This window comes from Triticum aestivum, chromosome 5A (genome assembly GCF_018294505.1).
Source record: "Triticum aestivum cultivar Chinese Spring chromosome 5A, IWGSC CS RefSeq v2.1, whole genome shotgun sequence".
In the NCBI taxonomy this organism is placed as follows: Eukaryota; Viridiplantae; Streptophyta; class Magnoliopsida; order Poales; family Poaceae; genus Triticum; species Triticum aestivum.
In genome coordinates this window covers 535779709-535806034 of record NC_057806.1, presented here as the reverse complement: position 1 = coordinate 535806034, position 26326 = coordinate 535779709, and the positions used below count along the sequence as shown (strand labels likewise).

The 26326-nt window shown below is 49.9% G+C and overlaps 1 protein-coding gene across 1 annotated transcript; it reads left to right on the top strand.

Annotated features, from left to right (window-relative positions):
- Positions 1–3792: 3792 nt before the first annotated feature.
- LOC123104563 (endoglucanase 24) lies at positions 3793–7855 on the top strand. The gene is made up of 6 exons (XM_044526438.1): positions 3793–4042; positions 4613–4896; positions 5865–6302; positions 6411–6558; positions 6741–6907; positions 7114–7855. The coding sequence occupies exons 1-6, from the start codon at positions 3814–3816 to the stop codon at positions 7441–7443; spliced, it is 1596 nt and encodes a 531-aa protein (XP_044382373.1). The 5' UTR covers positions 3793–3813; the 3' UTR covers positions 7444–7855.
- The last annotated feature ends 18471 nt before the right edge of the window (positions 7856–26326 follow it).

Here is a 26326-nt window from a genome sequence, read left to right as displayed (position 1 = left end):
TGTCGGCGAGGCGAGCGCCTCTTCCCGCCGTTTCTTCCCGTGTTTTCCCCACTTCCCTCCCGTACTCTTCCTTCCTCCCGCCAATCTCCCTCCCGCTCGCCTCCCTCCCAGCCGGCCGCCATGCCAGCGAATAAGTACGTCGCCCCCCGCGCGGCGGCAACCGCGACCGCCTCCGTCGCCCAGCCGAAGCAGAGGAAGTCGAGGGCGCCACCGACCAAGCCACCGGGCATGTCAAACGCCGAGTGGAGGGCGGAAGTTCAGCGGCGGGAAGCTGTCACCGCCGACCGGTGGAACAGGGCCATCGCCAAGAAGGCCCGCGACAACGCGGCGCGCGCATCTGCGGCTGCCTCGGTGGACCAAATCGAGGCCGAGGCGGCTCGCGCGGGGATGATGAATCCACCCGGAAGCCACGCCCAGTACGCGCCCTGGGGTCAGCAAGGCGTCGGCTCTCCACAACCATGGGGATCGCCCTCGCTGGGCTACGCCGACGGTGACGCGCACGGTGGGTTCAACCCAAACGTCACCTTCCCCCATGGATACCCGGTCTAGCGCACGTCCTCACCTGCCTTCGTCGGCGTGCAGTACCCTCCATACAACTATTCGCCGCCCGCCTACGCTTCCTCCCCGACGCCCGCCGAGTGATGCGCACGCAAACTTCTGCCGCTCTATTTTTTGTACGCCGAACTGTGGCTTGCGATCGCCCGACTTGTGGCGTCTTTTGTGAGCGGGAACAACCAAGTTCGAATTTTTCGCGTCCTGGGGGCGTGACTGGGAGCTAGGTCGCCCCCAGGAGGGGAACTAGCGCCGGTTCGCCCCCAGACCATCCTTTTTTAGCGCCCTGGGGAGGGGGGGGGGGGGGCGAACGGCTGGAGATGCTCTAATATGTCGCCGGACGCGGCCTAATAGGAATCGCTTACAGACGACGACTAGCGGGCCGGCCCATCAGCGCGGTTGCTCTCTAGGTTCGCTCTACTGTCGGGTTTTCTTTTATTTTTTTTCTCTGGTTTTCTTCTGTTTTCTCACCGCGGTTTTTTATGTATTTATTTTTATTCATTTTACTCTGGCTTTCTTTTTTCTCTTATTGATTTCTTTAGTTTCTTTGTTTGTTATACTATGGTTTTCTTTGTTTCTCTCTTGTTTTTTTTGCTTTGCTTTTTGATTCTTTGTCGGATTTTATCCATTTTATTTTATGCAACACATGTCTACTATTTTCTCAGTACACCATGTACATCAGAGCACACCAGAAAATTTTTTCTGACACATGTTGGTCATTTTTCAAATACATGACGTACATTTTTAAAATACATTTTTTAAACACTTTTCCAAATACAGGGTAACATCTTCCAAGTACACGTTTGAACATTTTTTAATGAAAATATTTTTTAAAAAGCACAAAAATTAGCAGAGAACTACCACTAATCATTGATTATTGATTTAGCTGAAATTAAACTTGATTATGAAAAGGTGCCCCACAATTGTTAACTCTGCTAGATTGACCGTTTATGACAGATGGGATCCACGTATAAGCATCAATCCTCTTCTTCCTCCAAACATTTTCACCGGGACATTTCTTGGAGCAGTTTGTATGCGTGGTCGTCGGCAGTGCCGGCGGTGCGCCGCCGGCCCAGCTGGCCATGGTTGCCGCCGCGCGAGCTTTCATGCCGCGGCCACACAGCTCTCACCTTGCCCCGCCCCGTACTGCCGACATAAACGGACAACTTTACGAAAACGCTGACATTCCACGAAGAAACGGAAATCATCACTCTGCCGTCCTTTGATTAGTTGATCCTTGTGTAGGATGATATCACTGGATTATTATTTTCGGGGAATTTTAGTAGTATGCTTCTGCCTCTTTAAACTCGTGATCATTTGTTGGTCCAAGGAATTGCTTTCGCTGATTAATTGCACAGGGAATATTTCTCTGGGTTGGGACGTGAACCAGCCAGAGGCCGTGCAAGATGTCAGGGCACAGGTAACCATGAGCAGCTGTGCTGCACCGGTGCTCAAGTGGTACACACAGAAAGCAACCAAAAAAAGGTTTTTTTTTTCTACAGATGAATCATAAACCCCTTGGTCCATACAGTTGGCTCCCTTGACACCATTGCCACGCCCGGAATGCGTACGCGCGCGGATAATTCTTGGGTTGGTTCCATCACCAACGGTAGTACGTAGCATTCTGTTTGTACGAAAAAAGATAATGATCCTTGGTGAAGGCAAGCCACCTAGGATGGCGTCCAGGCCAACAACCACGAGGACGAGGACGAGGACGAGGACGAGGTGAGGTGAGACATCATTGCTCACAGCAGCGGCCTCTTTCCGTCCAACCCTGCTCGTACCACAGTCAGTGATATGGGTGCGGCCTGCACTGCGCGGCAGCTAAAGCAGGCATGGACGTATGGTGGTTGCTTGCACGTATCCGGGATCGCCAACGGTGGCTTTCAGCAAGGAATGGCGGCACGGAGATGAGCAGAATTCCCAGATGCTAAACCGTGGAGTGTGTGCTAGAAATGCCATGGTGGGTGTCTGGCCTGCGGATATGCAACGGCAAGATCGATCCATGGCTGTTCAACCCGTCGTCGATCGATCGGCTTCACTTTACTACCGGATTGGAAGACCGGCTTAGGCTTAGTTTATGAGGGCGATGGATGGATCAGATCGATGATCTCTACTCAGTACTCAGGTGGGTAAATATAATATGTACTTAGCACTGCAGCCTACTTTAAGCAAACAATCTGACGCTACACGCGCCATCTTTTTTAAAATTGATGAGTGTGTGGCCACGAGATACCCCAAGTGCAGGCACACCCGGAGACCTCCGAGCTCACCGGGGAGGGAATCGTCTCTGGGTCACATGCTCTCTCGTTCGTTCAACGTTATCGGCACGGATAATATCACTAGTACTACTTTTTTGTGCCTCCTCAGCCAGACAACCACCGTCATGAGTCATGACACTCCATCGCTACCTAATGCTGGATTGGATCGGAAGCAACGAGCGTAACAGCCTGCCCAGCCCCGTAACAGACTGCTGGTGTATCAGTCCGAATGTCCACGGCAAACCCAACTGGATTAACTGAACGGAGGTCTGTCCGATCAATTCGTGGAGCCCAGTAACAGTGGGTAGAGAGCACCCCGCCCAAGCAAAAGGCCACCATACACATTTCACAATGTTCTAAAATCTGAAAACATGACACACAAAACATAACGTAGTTAATCTTTTTTAGAAAGATGTGCTGTTTTTTTTTGTACTGTTTACACTTTAGTGCACTGTGCACGCTTTCGTCTTTCCATTTCTTGGCGTGTCATGTACTGTACTCCCTCGCAAAAAAAAAAAAGTACTGTACTGGGGTACATACACGCCGGATTCGTCACCAGTCGTTACCGGGCGAGGTCCCCTGTCGGTGCTCGACCACTCACCCGACGCGTCCCCCCCGTCCATCACCCCACCCTCCGACGCCCCCACTGCCAGCAGCGGCCCACGCACCCAACCAAACCCTCCCGGCCCCGCCTTCAGCGACCGGACGCCCCACCCCCCTCCTCCCCGACCGTGCACCCAGCCGTTCTACTTCTATGGTTGGTTCGCTCCCCAGTCCCTGCCACCCCACCCCACACCACCTCACCTCACCCCACCAACCCGCCCCGCCCCCATCCGCCGCGCGGCGAGCGAGCCTAGTTAACCGCAGCTCCAGCAGCGGCAGCGGCAACGGCCTAACCTAGCTCTCTCTCTCTCTCTCCGCGCGCGAGCAGCCGGAGGAGGTGTTGAGCGGGCGGCGAATGCGATAGGAGGAAGGGAGGGAGGGAGGGAGGGAGGGAGAGATGGGGTCGAGGACCAAGGGCTGCTGCGGCTGGCTGATCGTGGCGCTGGTGCTGGCGCTGGTCGCCACGGCGGCCGTGGTGGCCATCATGAAGCGCAAGCCGGGCGGGGGCGGAGGGGGCCGGAGCCGCCCGCCCAAGCCGCTCCCCGTCCCCGGCCCGCCCGGGGACATCGACTCCAAGTACGGCGACGCGCTCGGGGTCGCGCTCCAGTTCTTCCAGGTCCAGAAGGGTGAGTAAAAGTTCCGCCGCTGGCCTTAGCCGTCCCCGCTTAGTTGTCCCTGCATTGCCGCCGCCGCCGCGATCCCGCGCCGAAGCATTGCTCCGGGCATCGAGGTTTCGTCGGCGCGCCTAGATTCATTTTCGTATCGTGCGCCGTCTCTTCTCCCCGATGGTGGGTGGAGAGGCCAATTCTCTCTTTGCCTCGGGTGTGTTTTCTTTTTGCTGGACGTAGCTGGACAATTTCGTACTGGCTGTTGCCTCCGAAATTGTTGTCGGCTAGATTTTCCTTGCTAATTTGGGTGTCCAGTTCCTCATGGTTTTGACTTATTTCTCAGTGGACAGCTTCTCCGCTTACTGTGAAAAGCTGTATGCTTCTTTTACCTAGCAATGTGGGCTGGCTCTCAGATTCCACTCAAATCTTCTCATCTGGCTGTGAAACTTGTTGCTATTTGATGTCAGTGTTGCTCCTTTAGCTACTGGAGACTGCTACTTTGTCAATCCCATACTCTAATGCCATGCTGCGCATGTTCAGCGATGATCCATCCGAGAAAATCTTGTTGATTTCTGTTCTGTTCTGCAGCGGGGAAGCTGGTCGACAACCAGATCCCGTGGCGAGGCGACTCTGCGCTCAACGATGGGAAAGAAGCCAAGCTGGATCTCTCCAAGGGGCTGTACGACGCCGGGGATCATATGAAGTTCACCTTCCCCATGGCGTTCACGGCGACGGTGCTCGCGTGGTCCGTGCTCGAGTACGGGGATCAGATGACCGCCGCCAAGCAGCTAGACCCAGCGCTTGACGCGCTCCGGTGGGTCACGGATTTCCTCATCGCGGCTCATCCTACTGACAACGTGTTCTACATTCAGGTTAGATGCCTGTAGGTAAATGGTTTGAGGTATATTTTGGGAGTTAGAATGACTGTTTGGTTAATGGAATTTGATTGTGGGTATATTTTCATTGGATCTATCTAATGGCAGTTCAGTAGAGGTGAGAGTTTGGTAGGTAGGAAGGTAGGAAAACAAGAGTCAAGGTGAGATGTCATGTTCAGGACACCTAATGTTTAGGAGCCACTTAGTTGTCTGCTTCATATGTTCAAAATGACACATTTGGTGTGATCATTGGCACTGTTGGACAAGGGCAAACCCAATGTTCCTTTCCTTCCCGTCCTTACATTTTTCCTTTTGTCTTTATAGCTGCATTCCTTCATTATGTGGTACCACAAGACAAATGTTTTTAAAACTGAATCTGAGTTGTACCTTATACAGTTTTAAAACTTAAAACCATGTAAAGTTAACCCTTGATGGTGGGGGATCTCAAGTGTTTCAGTCAACCGAGTTTAGTCAAATATACTGGGCAGGGTGTAAACTGCATGCCATGCAGAAGCATATAATACAATGTACTCCCTCCGTTCACAAATATAAGATGTTCTGACTTTTTTTCTAAATCGGATCTATATAGACACATTTTAATGTGTTTGGTCACTCATTTCAGTCCGCATGTAGTCCATATTGAAATATCCAAAACATCTTATATTTGTGAATGGAGGAAGTACATCCTCAATAAACAATCTCTTCCCTGAAGAATAATGTTTTGTAGGCTAAGGTAAATCATTACTGAAATCATTCAGTGTAGGCGACAATTCAGTAAAATCAGATCTAAGCATTAATAAATTAGGCAACTGAATCTCCTTATTGCTTCAGCATGATTTGGGTAGCCAATTTCAGCTTCAGGCGTTGAAAACATTCTTATAACTTCAGAACAGCAAAGGGAAGCGCAATTGTCTTTTCGTTTAACCACTGAACCAGCTTTTGAAAAATTGTTTGTTACCTTGTAGGTTGGTGATCCTGATCTAGATCACGACTGCTGGCAAAGGCCAGAAACAATGACCGAGAAAAGGCCGCTCACACAGATTAACCCAAAGAACCCTGGGTCAGATATCGCTGCTGAGGCAGCAGCAGCCATGGCGGCAGCATCAATGGTTTTCAAATCCAGTGATACTACATATTCTGATTCACTTCTTCAACATGCCCAGAAGTTATTTACTTTTGCTGATACTTATAAAGGCATCGCCAGCGACACCTATCCAAATCTTCAGAAGTACTATAATTCTACTGGCTATGTCGATGAGCTCCTCTGGGCAGCGAGTTGGCTCTATCATGCTACAGGAGATCAGACATATCTCAGTTATGTGACTGTGCAGAACGGGAAAGATTATGCTGATTGGGGAAGGCCAACATGGTTCAGCTGGGATGACAAGCTCCCAGGGACACAGGTTTGCATGAACTAAACCGCGTGAATTATTACCTCAGCATGGTTTCTTTAGAATTCTCTCTTTCTTACAAGGATAAGTACCTGAAGTGCTCTTGTCTATTCTGTGCAGATCCTTTTGTCAAGAGTAAATTTCTTTGGATCCAAAGAGATATCTAATGCTGAAAACAGTGGACTCAAAATGTACAGAGACACTGCTGAGGCAGTCATTTGTGGGCTTCTACCAGATTCTCCGTCAGCCACTGGTAGTAGGACTAGCGGTATGTTGAAATTTCTGTTAGTTGATTTGGTTTTATGAGTCCATGTAGGGATGCTTTATGCTTTATGGGTGACTTTCACGTTCCCTCTCTGCGTAGAGAATTTCATAATATGTTTATTGTAATATGTATTACAATCATGCATACTTCCATAGTTTCACTCGATCATGGTATTCCCATTGCAGGAGGACTGGTGTGGATAAGTGGGTGGAATTCTCTGCAGCATGGCATAAATGCAGCATTCCTTGCTGTTGTTTACAGTGACTACATGCTGACATCACAAACAGCTGCGGTGGAGTGCAGTGGAAAGTATTTTAGTCCGACAGATATTCGCAATTTCGCTATATCACAGGTGAACTAAGTACAAACTTGCAAACTGCCATTCCGGCAAGCCATATCTTTATCTCTAGTTTTCAGTAAACCATCTTGCTGTTGACGATTAATTGCATATTTTATCATGATCCATGGGCGCGTTAGGGACACCACGTCTGTCTTTCATTCATCATGTGTACTGAAGGGTGTATGTATCTGATTTATTCTGCCATGTCATTTTGTCAGGCAAATTACGTGCTGGGTGACAACCCAATGAAGCTTAGCTACCTGGTGGGATATGGGAGCAGCTACCCGCAGCAGGTGCACCACAGGGGGGCATCCATCCCCGCGGATGCGAAAACGGGCTGCAAGGGATTCGAGTACCTCCATTCGTCCAGCCCGAACCCGAATGTCGCCACGGGAGCCGTTGTGGGCGGGCCATTTCAGAATGACTCTTTCGTGGACTTGCGCGACAATGCGGTGCAGACAGAGTCCAGCACTTACAACAGCGGCACCTTCGTCGGTCTGCTCGCGGGCCTGGTGACCACCTCGTCCATCGCCAAGACATTCACCTAGAGCTCTTTCTCAAGCAACGACAATGGTGGCTTTCATCAACCCGGGAAGCATATACAACTAGAGGAATTTTACTTTTTTGCTCGAGTGACGGTGAATGCGCAACCCGGTGAGAGCTGTTGCAGATTTGTTCATTGGCCGTCTAATATTAGGTGGGTAATTAGCAGTAGTCATTAGTGCCACATTACTCTTGCTTGTATAATACAGTATATGGTGATTGTCACCGTGTGGTCAAACTCCTATCTGGTTTGCTGGTGTACCGTACCTGTTGTAGCTATGGGTATTGTATTTGTAGGGCAGATTTCATTTGTTCATTCTCAGGTGGTTTTTGGTAGCTGCGATGATTGGTCTGTGTAATGGCTTGCCAGTGGAACATGAACATGCATACATTCACTTTGTATGCGCAATTCTTTTACAGTAGTACAATATGTTCCATGCACACAGGGAACACCTGTCGAGTGTGCAGGGGAAAAAGAAGGCATGGTGCATGGTCTAGTGTACAGCGTGATGAGCAGCATGTGATGTGATTAGTGTTTGAAAATCCACATGGTCCACATGGAAGCACGGTGGGAAGATAAAGAAATGCATCCTTGGGCTTCTCTGTGACTCTGTGATTGCCACGAAAAGTGAGTTGTGGCCCTTGCTAATCATCATCTCTCTGCTTTTAGGCCAGGGATGCTCCCTCGTTTTCAAAAATTCGTGCTTTATGGAATTAAAGACTGAATCCCACAAAAGAAAACTACAACTTTTTTTTACTAGACTTAAGCTCCATTGAACTACTTTTCTTTCCAACCATGCAGAAGAACTACTCCCTCCGTTCCTACTTTTTAGGGATTCCACTACAAACTACATATAGATATATATATTTCAGAGTGTAGATTCACTCGTTTTGCTTCGCATGTAGTTCATAGTGAAATCTCTAAAAAAACTTATATTTAGGAACGGAGGGAGTACATGTGGTCAATATAGAAGGAAGAAAAAAAAAACATTACATAGTACGTGAAAACTTGCAGTTGCAACTCCATTTAAAAACATATAGTTGTGATTCAAATTGAAAACTTTTGCCACATGAAAAATTGGCTTAAATAGACTCTTACGAACAGCATTTCTGCCAAGGAGAGACTTGGCTTTTGATGTCATTTAAAAAAAACAGAAACAAGAAAACGTAAGAATAATAAAAGAGTGGAGAACAAAACAATAACTCTTACAATTTGTAGGTTGGCAATTGCTCACAAAAAGTAAGAAACAAAGTAATTTCTGAACAGATGAAAGAGAGGTGATCACAGGGGTAGGGTGTACACGCGTGTGTTCATAGGGGTGAGTGACTGAGTGTATATATCAAGCCTTACACTACGGATGGATCAATAAAAAATATCAGCTTTGCTTCATCGGCGTCAGAAGATACTCGTCGTTGTTGACCGGGCTAACAATCACAGAGTGCTATGTGTTCGATGGGAAATGCTACACTTACGGAATGTTTTAGCACGGAAGTAGCTACGGACTGAAGCGTAAATCAATGGTTGGTTAGTGATGGGGCCCTCAACGAAATTCAAGGAAAGAGAGATTAACAAGGAGCAGACACGTTAGCCCGTAGCCTCTCTCCTGTGGCCTATGCCCCATAAGTGTAGGATTATCCGTGTTCGATAACCCCACTGGTGACGAGCAACAATGACGGGGATAACAAAACTATTTTCTTCGATCTAAGTCAATAAAAAAAGTCTTCAATGATCCTTCCCATACTAGCGAGGGGAGGCGGTGCCCCCCCTATGAACATAGCCCCGCGACTGGTATCATCGAAGCCATAACTTCTGGTGATGGTCATATTGTTCCTTTTATAAGTTTTATTATTAAATAATACTCCAACGGTCATTAAGTGCGGTGATCGGTTCATGATTAATTAGAATCCAACAAATTTATGCACTTGGTCTGTCAGGCTGACGTCAAGGTCAGCTTTGAGTTTGAGGCACCGAGCGGAGTGGAGACACTGGCCACAACACTGGCCAATGATGCCCAGAAGCTGTGCGGTGGGAGGGCTGTGGTTGTGGAAGGTGGCGTGGGCCTTCATCCCGTGGGTGCTATTCCTATCCATCTACCATGTTGGACACTAAATGTGAGGATTATAAATGAAACTTGCATCTTATCCTCTCTATATGCTCAGCAACAATAGCAACACCGTGATTCTACCTAGTACCTTGTTTTTTCATAATAGTTGAAGACACCTGATCCAGGTACCTCCACACTAACATGCATGTATGCTGGTATAGTTTAGAAAAAACAAAGTTTTTCATTTATACAGTGATCATTGAAGTATTGGGTGATATTTTAGGCGAATCCTAGGAAGTTTTGACTCAACCCAAATGGGAGGCAGCTGAGACAGTGGCCCGCTGAGGAGGTCGAGACGCTGGGGGGGGGGGGGTTGGTCAGTCTCGAGGATTGATTGGTCAAGCGGCAAGAACATGTAAAGATCGGGTTGGGCCAGTTGGCGAAACCAATGTATGTTGGAGGGGGACACAGATCAGGTGACATGCACCTTTGCATGTCACCGTGTACCTTGCGGCCCGAATTCAAATTTAAACATTATGAAAAAATCTAAAAAAAATCATGCATGTTCACAGCACATATTAAGATAACCCCTCAAAAATTCAGATCAAAATTCGAAACATACATCGAAAAGCAAAAAAGAGAAATTTGTCATGAATAGTTGCGAATGATTCTCTGTATACTATTCACATCTGAGTTTCTCTTTTTTTTCTTCTCGATGTATGTTTCGAATTTTGATTTGAATTTTTGAGGGGTTATCTTAATATGTGCTGTGAACATGCATGATTTTTTTCAGATTTTTTTGCAATGTTCAAATTTGAATTCGGGCCGCAAGGCACACGGTAACATGCAAAGGTGCATGTCACCTGATGTGTGTCCGTTGGAGGGAGGGCGGATGGCGCTCTCGGGCTCTGGCGACCGCGTTGGTGATCCGCCCCTGCCCGCGCTGGTGGTGTCCTCCGCCGCCTCCCCGTGCTCCGTCGTCGCCCTGGTGGCGTCGCCCCCCTCTGCTCCGCCGGCTCTCTCCGCCCCGCAGGCCCCCGGCGTCGCTCCCGGACCTCTGTCCCCCTCGCCCGCCCCTGCTCTGGCCCCGCGCATCCGCTGGGCGGACTTGGCCGACGAGGAGCCGTTCCCCGGTCCGGCCGGAGCCCCCTCTCCCCTGGCTCCGCTCCTCGTCGCTCTGCTCTGCCCTGCACGGCCGGTGGCCCAGCCCCCACGTGCGGGGTTCGGTCGCCGGCTCGCGGCCGCTGCAGATGCCGACACCGCCCTCGAGCTCGTACCAGGCGTGTGGGATGCAAGGTGCGGCCTTGCGGGTGGATGGGGCTCGCCGCCGGCGGCTCCGGGCCTGGGGTGTGGTCGGCCGCTCTGAGCAGGGCTGCACCCACTCGTCCTGGCATCGCCCGGTGGCTAGTTTCCCGCCGGAGATGCCCCCTGCCCCGCCCGCGGATCGCTGTGGCGTGCCCCCCCCCCCCGCAGCTCCGTTCGTTCGCCTGTCGCCTTTCCGACCCTTCATCGCGTCCTTCGGTTCATCCGCGCCGTCCCTCCGTATCCTCCACCGCTGGCGGCGTTCGTTGCCGGCCCTCACTCTCGGCTCGCCGCCGCCGGCGGCGGTGAGTCTCGCACCACGGGGAGAAACCCTACGGGTCGCGTCTCCCCCCCCCCCGCTCGCTGGGCTGTGGCTCTCCTGGGAGGGGCCTCCTGGGCCACGCGCCGGCCTACCTGGCTTGCCCCCTCCTAGGCCCGCGCCTCTCCAGTCGGGCCGGATGGCCGCTCCTGGGCCGTCCCCGTGCCCTAGGCCCAATGCCCCGGCCACCTCGATCTGGCTCCCTGGGGCCCTTCCATCCGCCTCATTCCCTCCCTCCGCCGCCACCCTCGACCCTGCTCGACCCTTCCTCGCGCCTCCTTCGTGCGCTTCTCCTCCACCATCGCTCCCCTCCCCCTGCGTCTCCTCCTCCCTTGCCGCGCTTGGCCATGCCTCGCGATTGGGAGGACGGGATGCCCCGGCCCAAGCGACATGCCGAGGATCGCCGTGACGGCCCTCGTCCATCCCCCGACGCCCTTCGTCGTGAGGAGGAGCTCCGGCGTGAGCTCCGCGAGCTCCACGAGTGCCGCCGTGACGACCGCCGCTCCCTGGCTCGCCGCGACGCTCGGGGCCGCTCCCGCTCTCCTCGCCCTGCCGCTTCGGGGGATTGGAGGCCGCGCCGCCGCTCACCATCTCCGGCCCCACGTCGGGGCCGCAGTCCTTCCCCGTCTCGTGCTGCTCGCCCCCGTCCCTCGCGTCCCAGTTCCTCCTCCCACTCCGGCTGCTCGGAAATACGTCCCGCCCCATGCCTCCGGCCCCTCGGCCCCCTCCACGGCTCCCACTCCGGGCGGCCCCCCCTCTCGCGGCCGCCAAGGCCCCGCCAAGAAGAAGAAGAAGCGTCGTGGCCAGGGCCGAGGTGAAGGAAATATGCCCTAGAGGCAATAATAAAGTTATTATTTATTTCCTTATATCATGATAAATGTTTATTATTCATGCTAGAATTGTATTAACCGGAAACATAATACATGTGTGAATACATAGACAAACAGTATGTCACTAGTATGCCTCTACTTGACTAGCTCGTTGAATCAAAGATGGTTAAGTTTCCTAGCCATAGACATGAGTTGTCATTTGATTAACAGGGTCACATCATTAGAGAATGATGTGATTGACTTGACCCATTTCGTTAGCATAACACTTGATCGTTTAATTTGTTGCTATTGCTTTCTTCATAACTTATACACATGTTCCTATGACTATGAGATTATGCAACTCCCGTTTACCAGAGGAACACTTTGTGTGCTACCAAACGTCACAACGTAACTGGGTGATTATAAAGGTGCTCTACAGGTGTCTCCGAAGGTACTTCTTGGGTTGGCGTATTTCGAGATTAGGATTTGTCACTCCGATTGTCGGAGAGGTATCTCTGGGCCCACTCGGTAATGCACATCACTATAAGCCTTTCAAGCATTGCAACTAATGAGTTAGTTGCGGGATGATGTGTTACAGAACGAGTAAAGAGACTTGCCGGTAACGAGATTGAACTAGGTATTGAGATACCGATGATTGAATCTCGGGCAAATAACATACCGATGACAAAGGGAACAACGTATGTTGTTATGCGGTTTGACCGATAAAGATCTTATTAGAATATGTAGGAGCCAATATGAGCATCTAGGTTCCGCTATTGGTTATTGACCGGAGACGTGTCTCGGTCATGTCTACATAGTTCTCGAACCCGTAGGGTCCGCACGCTTAAAGTTCGATGACGGTTATATTATGGGTTTATGTGTTTTGATGTACCGAAGGAGTTCAGAGTCCCGGATGAGATCGGGAACATGACGAGGAGTCTCGAAATGGTCGAGACATAAAGATCGATATATTGGACGACTATATTCGGACATCGGAAAGGTTCCGAGTGATTCGGGTATTTTCGAGAGTACCGGGGAGTTATGGGAATTCGTATTGGGCCTTAATGGGCCATACGGGAAAGGAGAGAAAGGCCTCAAAGGGTGGCCGCACCCCTCCCCATGGGCTGGTCCGAATTGGACTGGGGAGGGGGGGCGCCCCTTCCTTCCTTCTTCTTTTCCCTTCCCTTTCCTTATGGTTGTCTCTTTATTGCATAAGATGCAAGCGCCAAATAATTGCTTTACTTTATCGCTATGCGATAGCAATAGTTGCAAGAGCAATAGTTGGCGAGACGACCATGTGATGACACATTGATATAGATCAAGATGATGGAGATCATGGTGTCATGCCGGTGACGATGGAAATCATGACGATGCTTTGGAGATGGAGATCAAAGGCACAAGATGATGATGGCCATATCGTGTCACATATTTTGATTGCATGTGATGTTTATCTTTTATACATCTTATTTTGCTTTGATTGACGGTAGCATTATAAGATGATCTCTCACTAAATTTCAAGATAAAAGTGTTCTCCCTGAGTATGCACCGTTGCCAAAGTTTGTCGTGCCCAGACACCATGTGATGATCGGGTGTGATAAGATCTACGTCCATCTACAACGGGTGCAAGCCAGTTTTGCACACGCAGAATACTCGGGTTAAACTTGACGAGCCTAGCATATGCAGATATGGCCTGGAAACACTGGAGACCGAAAGGTCGAGCGTGAATTATATAGTAGATATGATCAACATAATGATGTTCACCATTGAAAACTACTCCATTTCACGTGATGATCGGTTATGGTTTAGTTGATATGGATCACATGATCACTTAGATGATTAGAGGGATGTCTATCTAAGTGGGAGTTCTTAAGTTATATGATTAATTGAACTTTAATGTATCATGAACTTAGTCCTGGTAGTATTAGCATATCTATGTTGTAGATCAATAGCTTGCGATGTTGCTCCCCGTTTAATTTTTATATGTTCCTAGAGAAAACTAAGTTGAAAAATGTTAGTAGCAATGATGCGGATTGGATCCGTGATCTAAGGATTATCCTCATTGTTGCACAGAAGAATTATGTCCTTGATGCACCGCTAGGTGACTGACCTATTGCAGGAGCAGATGCAGACGTTATGAATGTTTGGCTAGCTCAATATGATGACTACTTGATAGTTTAGTGCACCATGCTTAACGGCTTAGAATCGGGGCTTCAAAGACGTTTTGAACGCCATGGAGCATATAATATGTTCCAGGAGTTGAAGTTAATATTTCAAGCAAATACCCGAGTTGAGAGATGTGAAGTCTCCAACAAGTTCTATAGCTAAAAGATGGAGGAGAATAGCTCAAGCAGTGAGCATGTGTTCAGATTGTCTGGGTACTACAATTGCTTGAATCAAGTGGGAGTTAATCTTCCAGATAAAATAGTGATTGACAGAATTCTCTAGTCACCATCACCAAGTTAGTAGAACTTCGTGATGAACTATAGTATGCAAGGGATGATGAAAACGATTCCCGAGCTTTTCATGATGATGAAATCGATGAAGGTAGAAATCAAGAAAGAGCATCAAGTGTTGATGATTAACAAGACCACTAGTTTCAAGAAAAGGGCAAAGGGAAAGAAAGGGAACTTCAAGAAGAAAGGCAAGCAAGTTGCTGCTCAAGTGAAGAAGCCCAAGTCTGGTCCTAAGCCTGAGACTAAGTGCTTCTACTGCAAAGGAACTGGTCACTGGAAGCAGAACTGCCCCAAGTATTTGGCGGATACGAAGGATGGCAAAGTGAACAAAGGTATATTTGATATACAGATTATTGATGTGTATTTTACTAGTGTTCGTAGCAACCCCTCAGTATTTGATACTGGTTCAGTTGCTAAGAGTAGTAACTCGAAATGGGAGTTACAGAATGAACAAAGACTAGTTAAGGGTGAAGTGACGATGTGTGTTGGAAGTGGTCCCAAGATTGATATGATCATAATCGCACACTCCCTATACTTTCGGGATTAGTGTTGAACCTAAATAAGTGTTATTTGGTGTTTGTGTTGAGCATGAATACGATTTGATCATGTTTATTGCAATACGGTTATTCATTTAAGTAAGAGAATAAATTGTTGTTCTGTTTACATGAATAAAACCTTCTATGGTCATACACCCAATGAAAATGGTTTGTTGGATATCGATTGTGGTGATACACATTCTCATAATATTGAAGCCAAAAGATGCAAAGTTAATAATGATAGTGCAACTTATTTGTGGCACTGCCGTTTAGGTCATATTGGTGTAAAGCGCATGAAGAAAATCCATGCTGATGGGCTTTTGGAATCACTTGATTATGAATCAGTTGATGCTTGCGAACCATGCCTCATGGGCAAGATGACTAAGACTCCGTTCTTCGGAACAATGGAGCAAGCAACTGACTTATTGGAAATAATACATACCGATGTATGCAGTCCGATGAATGTTGAGGCTCGCGGCGGGTATCGTTATTTTCTGACCTTCACAGATGATTTGAGCAGATATGGGTATATCTACTTGATGAAACATAAGTCTAAAACATTTGAAAAGTTCAAAAACTTCAGAGTGAAGTGGAAAATCATCGTGACAAGAAAATAAAGTTTCTACGATCTGATCGCAGAGACAAATATTTGAGTTACGAGTTTGGTATTCAATTAAAACAATGTGGAATAGTTTCACAAAATCGTGCCACCTGGAACACCACAACATAAGGTGTGTCCGAACGTCATAACCGTACTATTATTAGATATAGTGCAATCTATGATGTTTCTTACCGATTAACCACTATAGTTTTGAGGTTATGCATTAGAGACAGCTACATTCATGTTAAATAGGGCACCATAAAAATCTGTTGAGACGACGCCTTATGAACTGTGGTTTGGCAAGAAACCAAAGTTGTCGTTTCTTAAAGTTTGGGGCGGCAATGCTTATGTGAAAAGGTTTCAAACTGATAAGCTTGAACCCAAATTAGAGAAGTGCATCTTCATAGGATACCCAAACGAAATTGTTGGGTACACCTTCTATCATAGATCCAAAGGCAAATTTGTTGATGAGAATAGATCCTTTCTAGAGAAGGAGTTTCTCTCAAAAGAAGTGAGTGGGAGGAAAGTAGAACTTGATGAGGTAACTATACCTGCTCCCTTATTGGAAAGTAGTTCATCACAGAAATCTGTTCCTGTGACTACTACACCAATTAGTGAGGAAGCTAATGATGATGATCATGTAACTTCAGATCAAGTTACTATCAAACCTCGTAGGTCAACCAGAGTGAGATACGTACCAGAGTGGTACGGTAATCCTGTTCTGGAGGTCATGACCAAGACGAACCTACGAACTATGAGGAAGCGATGATGAGCCCAGATTCCGCGAAATGGCTTGAGGCCATAAAATCTGAGATGGGATCCATGTATGAGAACAAAGTGTGGACTTTGGTTGACTTGCCCGTTGATCAGCAAGCCATAAAAAATAAATGGATCTTCAAGAGGAAGACGGACGCTGATAGTAGTGTTACTATCTACAAAGCTAGAATTGTTGCAAAAGGTTTTCGACAAGTTCAAGGTGTTGACTATGATGAGAGTTTCTCACTCGTATCTATGCTTAGGTCTGTCCGAATCATGTTAGCTATTGCCGCATTTTATGAAATCTGGCAAATGGGTAAACAAAACTGCATTCCTTAATAGGATTTATTAAAGAAGAGTTGTATATGATGCAACCAGAAGGTTTTGTCGATCCTAAAGGTACTAACAAAATATGCAAGCTCCAGCGATCCATCTATGGACTGGTGCAAGCATCTCAGAGTTGGAATATACGCTTCGATAAGTTGATCAAAGCATATAGTTTTATACAAACTTGCGGTGAAGCCTGTATTTACAAGAAAGTGAGTGGGAGCACTACAACATTTCTGATAAGTATATGTGAATGACATATTGTTGATCGGAAATAATGTAGAATTATTCTGCAAAGCATAAAGGAATGTTTGAAAGGAGTTTTTCAAAGAAAGACCTCGGTGAAGCTGCTTACATATTGAGCATCAAGATCTATAGAGATAGATCAAGACGCTTGATAAGTTTTTCAATGAGTACATACCTTGACAAGATTTTGAAATAGTTTAAAATGGAATAGTCAAAGAAGGAGTTCTTGCCTGTGTTACAAGGTGTGAAGTTGAGTAAGACTCAAAACCCGACCACGGCAGAAGATAGAGAGACAATGAAAGTCATTCCCTATGCCTCAGCCATAGGTTCTATAAAGTATGCCATGCTATGTACCAGACCTATTGTATACCCTGCCCTGAGTTTGGCAAGGGAGTATAATAGTGATCTAGGAGTAGATCACTAGACAGCGGTCAAAATTATCCTTGGTGGAATAAGGATATGTTTCTCGATTATGGAGGTGACAAAAAGGGTTCGTCATAAAGGGTTACGTCGATGCAAATTTTGACACTGATCCAGATGACTCTAAATCTCAATCTGGATACATATTGAAAGTGGGAGCAATTAGCTAGAGTAGCTCCGTGTAGAGCATTGTTGACATAGAAATTTGCAAAATACATACGGATCTGAATGTGGCAGACCCGTTGACTAAACTTCCCTCACAAGCAAAACATGATCACACCTTAGTACTCTTTGGGTATTAATCACATAGCGATGTGAACTAGATTATTGACTCTAGTAAACCCTTTGTGTGTTGGTCACATGACGATGTGAACTATGGGTGTTAATCACATGGTAATGTGAACTATTGATGTTAAATCACATGGTGATGTGAACTAGATTATTGACTCTAGTGCAAGTGGGAGACTGAAGGAAATATGCCCTAGAGGCAATAATAAAGTTATTATTTATTTCCTTATATCATGATAAATGTTTATTATTCATGCTAGAATTGTATTAACCGGAAACATAATACATGTGTGAATACATAGACAAACAATATGTCACTAGTATGCCTCTACTTGACTAGCTCGTTGAATCAAAGATGGTTATCTTTCCTAGCCATAGACATGAGTTGTCATTTGATTAACGGGGTCACATCATTAGAGAATGATGTGATTGACTTGACCCATTCCGTTAGCATAGCACTTGATCGTTTAGTTTGTTATTATTGATTTCTTCATGACTTATACATGTTCCTATGACTATGAGATTATGCAACTCCCGTTTACCAGAGGAACACTTTGTGTGCTACCAAATGTCACAACGTAACTGGGTGATTATAAAGGTGCTCTACAGGTGTCCCCGAAGGTACTTGTTGGGTTGGCGTATTTTGAGATTAGGATTTGTCACTCCGATTGTCAAAGAGGTATCTCTGGGCCCACTTGGTAATGCACATCACTATAAGTCTTGCAAACATTGCAACTAATGAGTTAGTTGTGGGATGATGTGTTACAGAACGAGTAAAGAGACTTGCCGGTAACGAGATTGAACTAGGTATTGAGATACCGACGATCGAATCTCGGGCAAGTAATATACCGATGACAAAGGGAACAACGTATGTTGTTATGCGGTTTGACCGATAAAGATCTTCGTAGAATATGTAGGAGCCAATATGAGCATCCAGGTTCCGCTATTGATTATAGACCGGAGACGTGTCTCGGTCATGTATACATAGTTCTCGAACCCGTAGGGTCCGCACGCTTAAAGTTCGATGACGGTTATATTATGAGTTTATGTGTTTTGATGTACCGAAGGAGTTCGGAGTCCCGGATGAGATCGGGGACATGACGAGGAGTCTCGAAATGGTCGAGACGTAAAGATTGATATATTGGACGACTATATTCGGACATCGGAAAGGCTCCGAGTGATTCGGGTATTTTCGGGAGTACCGGGGAGTTACGGGAATTCGTACTGGGCCTTAATGGGCCATACAGGAAAGGAGAGAAAGGCCTCAAAGTGTGGCCGCACCCCTCCTCATGGGCTGGTCCGAATTGGACTAGGGAGGGGGGGGGCAGCCCCTTCCTTCCTTCTCCTTTTCCCTTCCCTTTCCTTCCCTCCTACTCCTACTACTTGGAAGGGCTCCTAGTTCTACTAGGAAAGGGGGAATCCTACTCCCGGTGGGAGTAGGACTCCCCTAGGGCACGCCATAGAGAGGGCCAGCCCTCCCTCTCCTCCACTCCTTTATATACGGGGGCAGGGGCACCCCATAGACACAACAATTGATCTCTTGGTCTCTTAGTTGTTTGCGGTGCCCCCCTCCACCATAATCCACCTCGATCTTATCGTAGCGGTGCTTAGGCAAAGCCCTGCGTCGGTATAACATCATCATCGTCACCACGCCATTGTGCTGACGAAAATCTCCCACAACACTCGGCTGGGTCGGAGTTCGAAGGACGTTATCGGGCTGAACGTGTGCAGAACTCGGAGGTGCCATACGTTTGGTACTTGGATCGGTCGGATCGTGAAGATGTACGACTATATCAACCGCGTTGTCATAATGCTTCCATTTTCGGTCTACGAGGGTACGTGGACAACACTCTCCCCTCTCGTTGCTATGCATCACCATGATCTTGCGTGTTCGTAGGAATTTTTTTGAAATTACTACGTTCCCCAACACGAGGCAACCCGGCCGCCCCCCTTCCTCGGCCTCGGGCTCCTCCGCCGCGCCGGGTCGCGTCTCCAACCTCCCTCGCCCCCCGTGCTTCAACTGCGGGGTGGCGGGTCACTCGCAAGTCAACTGCGTCAACCCTCAGTGCCGCTACATCTGCAAGGATCCCGGGCATGCCGCTCTCCTGTGCCCGGACTGTCCCGTGACGTCGGATCTCATGATGTACGGCCACGGCATCGAGGGGTTGGGTTTCTTCCATCTCGAGGTCCCCGATCTACCCCCGCCCACCCCCTTCCTTTAGGCGATCATTACGGTGGTCGACGGGGTGGCACCCCCGGAGATGATTGAGGCCGAGCTCAACCACCTCTACCGTCGCCAGTGGGACTGGGTGGTCACCCCTACTGCCGGCCACATCTTCACCGTGATCTTCCCCGACACCGTCAGCTACGTCTACACCACTCGTAGTGGGCGGATCACTCTCGCCCTCCACCAGCTCGTCGTCGACATCTCTAAGCCGGTCCTCGATGCCACGGCGGTGGCTGTCCTGGACACTGCCTGGATCCTTGTGGGTGGCCTCCCCGACATCGCCCGGTCTGAGCTCGTCATCCGCCAGATGTCCAGGATTCTGGGCAAGGTGGTGGTGGTGGACGAGCTCTCCCTCTGAAAGGAGGAAGAGATCCGGATCAAGGTCAAGTGCTTAGACTCCTCCAAGCTGCATGTCACCGTTCGTGTGTTCTTCAACGACCAGGGCTTTGACCTTAGGATCGCCCTCGCTTCACCGACGAGGCCCCCCCGACGGCATCTCGGGGACTGATGGAGACTACCACGACTGACACCGCCCCCGCTCTCACCGGTCGGAGGACGAGGGGGGTTCGGATGACTCGCACTCCCAATCGCAGTCCCACTCCCCTTTGCCTCCGACCGCCGGTCAGCATGGGCGTCAGGCCATGCTGGGCCTTCCCCTCACGGCTCCCCCCGACTTGGTGGCTGAGTCCCCCGCTGGCAGTGATGCTTCCAGCGTGGGCTTGGTCGTCTGCCCCACTTCCTCCCCCCGCTCCCATGCGCCACCTGCTACCGTCGAGCCGGACCTGGTGGCGGTGCCCCCCCCCCCCCGGCGGCTCCGTTGGCCCAGACCTCGCCTTCGCCGGTCGCCGCGGGGGTGGTGGCCACGCCGGTTTCCTCCCCCGGTGCTGCTCTCGCCGCCACCCCCTCGGACGCTCCCAGCGGCCCCCTCCGCCGATGGGCTCCTGTGCCGGCGCAGCTTCCACCGTGGCCGCCTTACCGCCTCGGGCCGAGGTCCCTCCTTCGCCCCCGGGTTCTCTTGTCGCCCGTGTTGTTCTCGTCGATGACCTGGCTCCGACTCCGCCATCCCCGACGCCGACTCCGACGCGCTCCTGTGGTGTGGGGCCGGTGCTCCTGCTCCCTCCGGTGACGAACCCCGACATGGACGGGGGGACTCGGGTGACCACCCCCTTGGGTGCCCAGCCTCCCCCTCCACGTGCCAAGGCCTACTTCTCGCCGCGGTCGATCGACCTCTTCTCCGGTGACTGCCTTCCGCCGGAGCGCTCGACTCGACACGGCGCGCCCAGAGGGTAGCCCGGCGCTGCCCATCCACGAGCGGACGGAGCTCCGCGCGGCCGCTCGGAACCTGGAGCCAGGTACCCCTGCATTCCCTCCCTCGGCATATACTTGTTCCTTTTCTGCTCTCGAGTCGGTTCCGCTTGGTCATCTTGCAAAAATCGCGACTGACTCCGTGATCATCTTCAGGAGGGAGGTTGCCCCCCTTAGTCTAGATCGCGACCATTAGGGCCCATGAGATCCTCGACGATAGGCTTGCGGAGGCCAGAGTAGCCCTCCTCTCGCCCCCCGCCCTGGCGATCGCGCCGGGGGATGCAATTCCGCCCCCTCCTCGGCAGACTGGTGGTATCCCCCCTGTTCGTGACCGAGCTCCGGGGACGCACCTGCTCTCGGACAGTCGCTCTCCACGCCCAAAGCGCATCCCGTGTCTTGGGGTCAAGCAGCCCCTCAATGGTTGCTTAATGTGTGCCCTCTTCTGGAACATCTGCGGCTTCGGCCATGATGGTCGCCGCCGCCAACTCATCGAGTGCATGCGTGATGAACACATTGACATTGTCGCCATCCAAGAAACTATGCGCACGGAATTCTCCCTTCCGGAGCTCGACTGTCTTAGCTCCCACCTCTTCGCCTGGCACTGGCTCCCTTCTAGTGGGAGCACAGGGCATTCCGGTGGCATCCTGGTAGGCGTGAAGGATGCCACCTTTGAAGTGGGCAGTATGGATCGGGGCCAGTTCTTTGTTAGCATGGAGCTTTTTGAACGCTCCCTCGACTTCAAGTGGGAGGTTATTATTGTCTATGGTCCCGCTGACCACAGCCGATCTGCCTCCTTCCTCGAGGAGCTCCACAGGAAGGTCTCGGCGGCCTCGCTCCCGGTAGTTTTTGGGGGCGATTTTAACCTCCTGCGGTTCGTGGAAGACAAGAGTAACTCGCACGTCAACTTTGCACGTATGCAAATGTTCAATGAATGCATTGCTGATCTTGGCCTCCGCGGAATCGATCGGGTTGGTGCCAGGTTCAGCTGGACGAACCGCCAGGCCACTTCGACCCACTCCGTCCTGGACCGGGTCCTAGTTTCCCTGGATTGGGACCTTCACTGCTCTCTTGCCTCCCTCCGAGCCATCACTCCGATCGGCTTTGACCACGTCCCCCTCCTGCTGTCTTCTGCTGACGAGCGCCCCCCGATCCCTCCCCGATTTCGGTTTGAGACATTTTGGTTGTCTCAAGCTGGCTTCGCCGAGGCGGTTGCCGCTCATTGGCTTGAGGCCCGTGCCCATCTGCCGACCTCATCTCGCCCTCCCTCCGTCGTCGACTCGTGGCACTTCTGTGCCAAGCGAGGCCGTCAGTTCATGAAGGGGTGGTGAGCCAACCTGGGGCGCGACCTCCGCGAGCGTAAGAAGGTCCTGCTGTCGGCTATCTAGGCCTTGGACCTGCGCGCCGACGCCACCGGTCTCTTCCCTGAGGAGTGGCTCTCCTGCTACGACTTGGAAGACCAGCTCTCTATCATCTACTCCGATGGAGAGGCCTACTGGCGTGTGCGGGGTGCTCAGAAATGGGTGTTGAAAGGTGATGCAAATACTGCCTATTTCCAGGCCATTGCGAGTGGCCGCTGCAGACGCAACACCATCCCCCTCCTCTGGGATGGTCCGTCGCTTCTGCAGTCCCCGCGGGACATTAGGTCCCATGTGGACGGGTTCTATAGATCCCTATTCACAGCCGCTCCTCGGAGCAGCTTATCTCTGGCCCTGGACTGTTGGTCTGGCCTCCATCTTGTCACGCGGCTGAGAACGCGGCCCTTACGGCCCCGTTCTCCGAGGGCGAGGTCTGGGCAGCCATCAAAGGCATGAACCCTACCTCGGCCCCTGGCCCGGATGGGCTTTCGGTTAAATTCTTCCAGGCCGTCTGGAATGTGATCAAACCGGAGATCATGGCTATCTTCGATGAGTTCTACGTTGGGTCCATTGATCTTGGGCGCCTCAACTATGGGACGATTTCTCTTATCCCCAAGGTTCCTGGGGCGTCAGACATCCGTCAGTTCCGCCTGATCACGGTGATAAATGTGATCTTCCGGATTTTGGCAAAAGGGTACACCAATTGGCAAGTTAGTCAGAGTCGGGATTCGGAGTCGGATCGGTTTTCCTCAGACAGAATCGAGTCGTGGAATCAAGGACTCTACTAGATTTACTCAAATAAGATATTTTGTATGCACACAAGAAATTTATATGGGTTCTATAGAGTTTTGACACTAAATATGGAGCAAAGAACATACACATCAATGCTAGTTGTATTCCACTTCTTTTTATGGCTAACCTACCATGTAGCTCGCATGTATGGAACATATATGAGAGGGAAATATATAGAACATTTAAACCTTCAATGCACGAAATTTACTAATGTTCTTTTTAGAGTGCGTGAATAGTCGATCACTTGTCTATCTGACATACAATGCTAAACCTTGAAGGGTCTTTCTCTCCTTCTCCGATCAATCTTGAAGCATCCTCCTTTTCACGCCAATTCCATATGTCGACAAGCCTGATCCTCAATTTCGATCTAGGGTTTCGAAGAGCTCGACCAAAGGTGTCCGCGGCTGAGCGTTTGGACTTGGGAGGGGAATAAAGGTCCATGAGGTATATGAAAAGGGGTTTGGATGATGGCATACTAAACAAACGGCTTAGATAAGTTAGTACAATCGGATGTAGTCCATAGCATAGTCGGGATCGTACAGTTTTGTAGAGGATTCTATGATTTGGATCGCGACTCAACATGGATTCCACCTGATCCGGATTCATAGTGGGATTTGGATCGACATGCTTCCGTAGGGTCGTGAAGTCGTAGGATAGCAGTCGAATCGGGATTCTGACTACCTTGCCAATAGGGTGACCCTGTTCATGGACCATATTACCCACCCCAACCAATCGACTTTCATCCAAGGCCGATATATTCTGGATGGGATGCTAGTCCCGCATGAAGTTCTCCATGAGGTCCGCTCCAAACAACTCAAGGCGGTCTTTCTGAAGATAGACTTCCATAAGGCCTATGACACTGTTAGTTGTCCCTTCCTTCGGGAAGTTCTTCTCCGGAAAGGCTTCGATGGCCGTTGGGTTACTCGGGTTATGCAGATGGTATCTTGTGGTCGCACTGCTGTGAACATCAATGGGGAGATTGGCCCTTACTTCCCCACTTTCTGTGGGGTGAGGCAAGGTGATCCTTTCTCCCCATTCTTGTTCAATATGGTGGTGGACGCACTTGCTGCCATCCTGGATAAGGCTAAGGCTGTTGGCCATATCCGTGGGATTACCCCCCACTTGGCTGGTGGCACCGGCATTTCCATGCTCCAGTATGCCGACGACACCATCATCATGGTCGAAGGCTCCGATGCGGACATCGCGAACCTTAAATTCCTCCTACTCTGCTTCCAACACATGTATGGCCTCAAGATGAACATCGACAAGAGTGATGTGATGGTGATGGGCTATTCTCCGGTAGAGTCCCTCGACATTGCCAACCGCCTGAATTGTCGCCTCGGTTTCTTGCCCACCTCCTACCCGGGGACTCCCATCAGCGACTCGAGGCTTACCGGTGCTGACTTGCGTCTGACTGTGACCAAGTTGCAAATGTGTATTGAGCCTTGGCAGGGCCGGTGGCTGTCGAAGGCGGCCTGAACTATCCTCATCAACTCCTCGCTCTCCAGTCTCCTCCTGTTCCTCATGAGCTTCTACAACCTTCACGAGACCCTCCACCATGCGATTGCCAAGATCCAATCCCAGTTCTATTGGGCTGGTGACCATAACAAACAGAAATATCATATGGTCAGTTGGCCCGACATTTGCAAGCCCCGGGAGCAAGGTGGCCTCGGTATCATGTGCTCGAAACGCATGAATATCGCCCTCCTTACCCAATGGTTGTGGCGCATCTCGCAGGGACACGGCGGGTTATGGTTGGACATCATTAGGAATAAGTACCTACATGGCCAACCTCTGGCTTTCTGTCAACGATCTGGTGGGTCCCAGTTCTGGCAATCAGTCATCCAGCTGCTTCCCGTCCTCCGCATTGGGACGCCCATATCGGTCGGATCGGGTTCAGCGACCATGTTCTGGTTTGACCGCTGGGCGGGTGACACCCCCTTCGCGGCTCGCTTCCCCGACCTCTTCTCCATCGCTGTCGTCCCGACAATCTCCATGGAACGGGCCCTTATTGACTTAGGGCACCTCGTGTTCCGGAGGCCATTTGGGCCTCCGGAAGCTTCGTAAGCGCAATGGCCCAAGCTTCGTACTTTGCCCTCTCTGTGGTACCCCTAGGATTCAAACCACATCTTCTTCGCGTGCATGTCTGATCAATTCGTTTGGAGCTATTTTAGAGAGGCTGTGGGTGGAGATTGGTGGCACACCAACTTCCCTGACCTTGTCGCCGATCTCCAGGCCTCCCCTCTGCCTACTCGCCACATTAGGTGGCTTGAGATTGGGGCTATCGCGTGGACCCTATGGACGATTCACAATAAACTTGTGATTCAGCCCACTCCTCTTCGGCGGGCTACTGACACTCTTTTCAAACTGTCTGGTTACTTGCAGCTTTGGCGGCCTCTTAGCCACCCTCGAGACCGGGACACCATCTCCACCTTCATCGCCGACCTTCGCTCGATGGCCGTCCGTCTGTCGCCTCCGCCCCCGCCGCCTCCTCCTGAGCCTGATTAGTAGTCTGTGTTCCCCGCGGTCCCGTGGCCCCAGCCTCGGCTGCGCCTTGTGTGTTCTTTCGTGTGTGTTGTGTTGGGCTTGTTGAGCTGTGCCCTCAGCAGTACCTTTGGACCTCTTGTTGTGTGTGACGTGGGTGTGTGTGGTCTGAACTAGTCCTTGTATGTGTGCTCTTGGCGGTTTGCTTTATCTATAAAGCGGGGCGAAAGCCTTTTTCGGTAAAGATCGGGTTACGAACATCACATGTATGTATTTGAGTCCATCTGCTTCTACTCCATGGATTTTCACTATATTTGTCTTGTACACTAATCTCAACTCATCAGCATACATTTGCTCGATTAACTAAAAGGAATAAGACTCATCTTCATGTGTGTATATTGGCTTTGCATGTACACCTCTAAGGTTTTAACTCTACGGATGTGATTAAATTGATAAAAGAAATCTTCAAAAGATTCTTCCTACGCTCAGAGGGGGGTGCCCCCCTATATGCACACAACCGCACAACTGGTACTAGAGTCACGCCAATCCATGTGGACATATTGTTCCCGTATTGGATCGACCCATCAATGTAAATACTTTTGTAACCAACTAACTTGTGCACG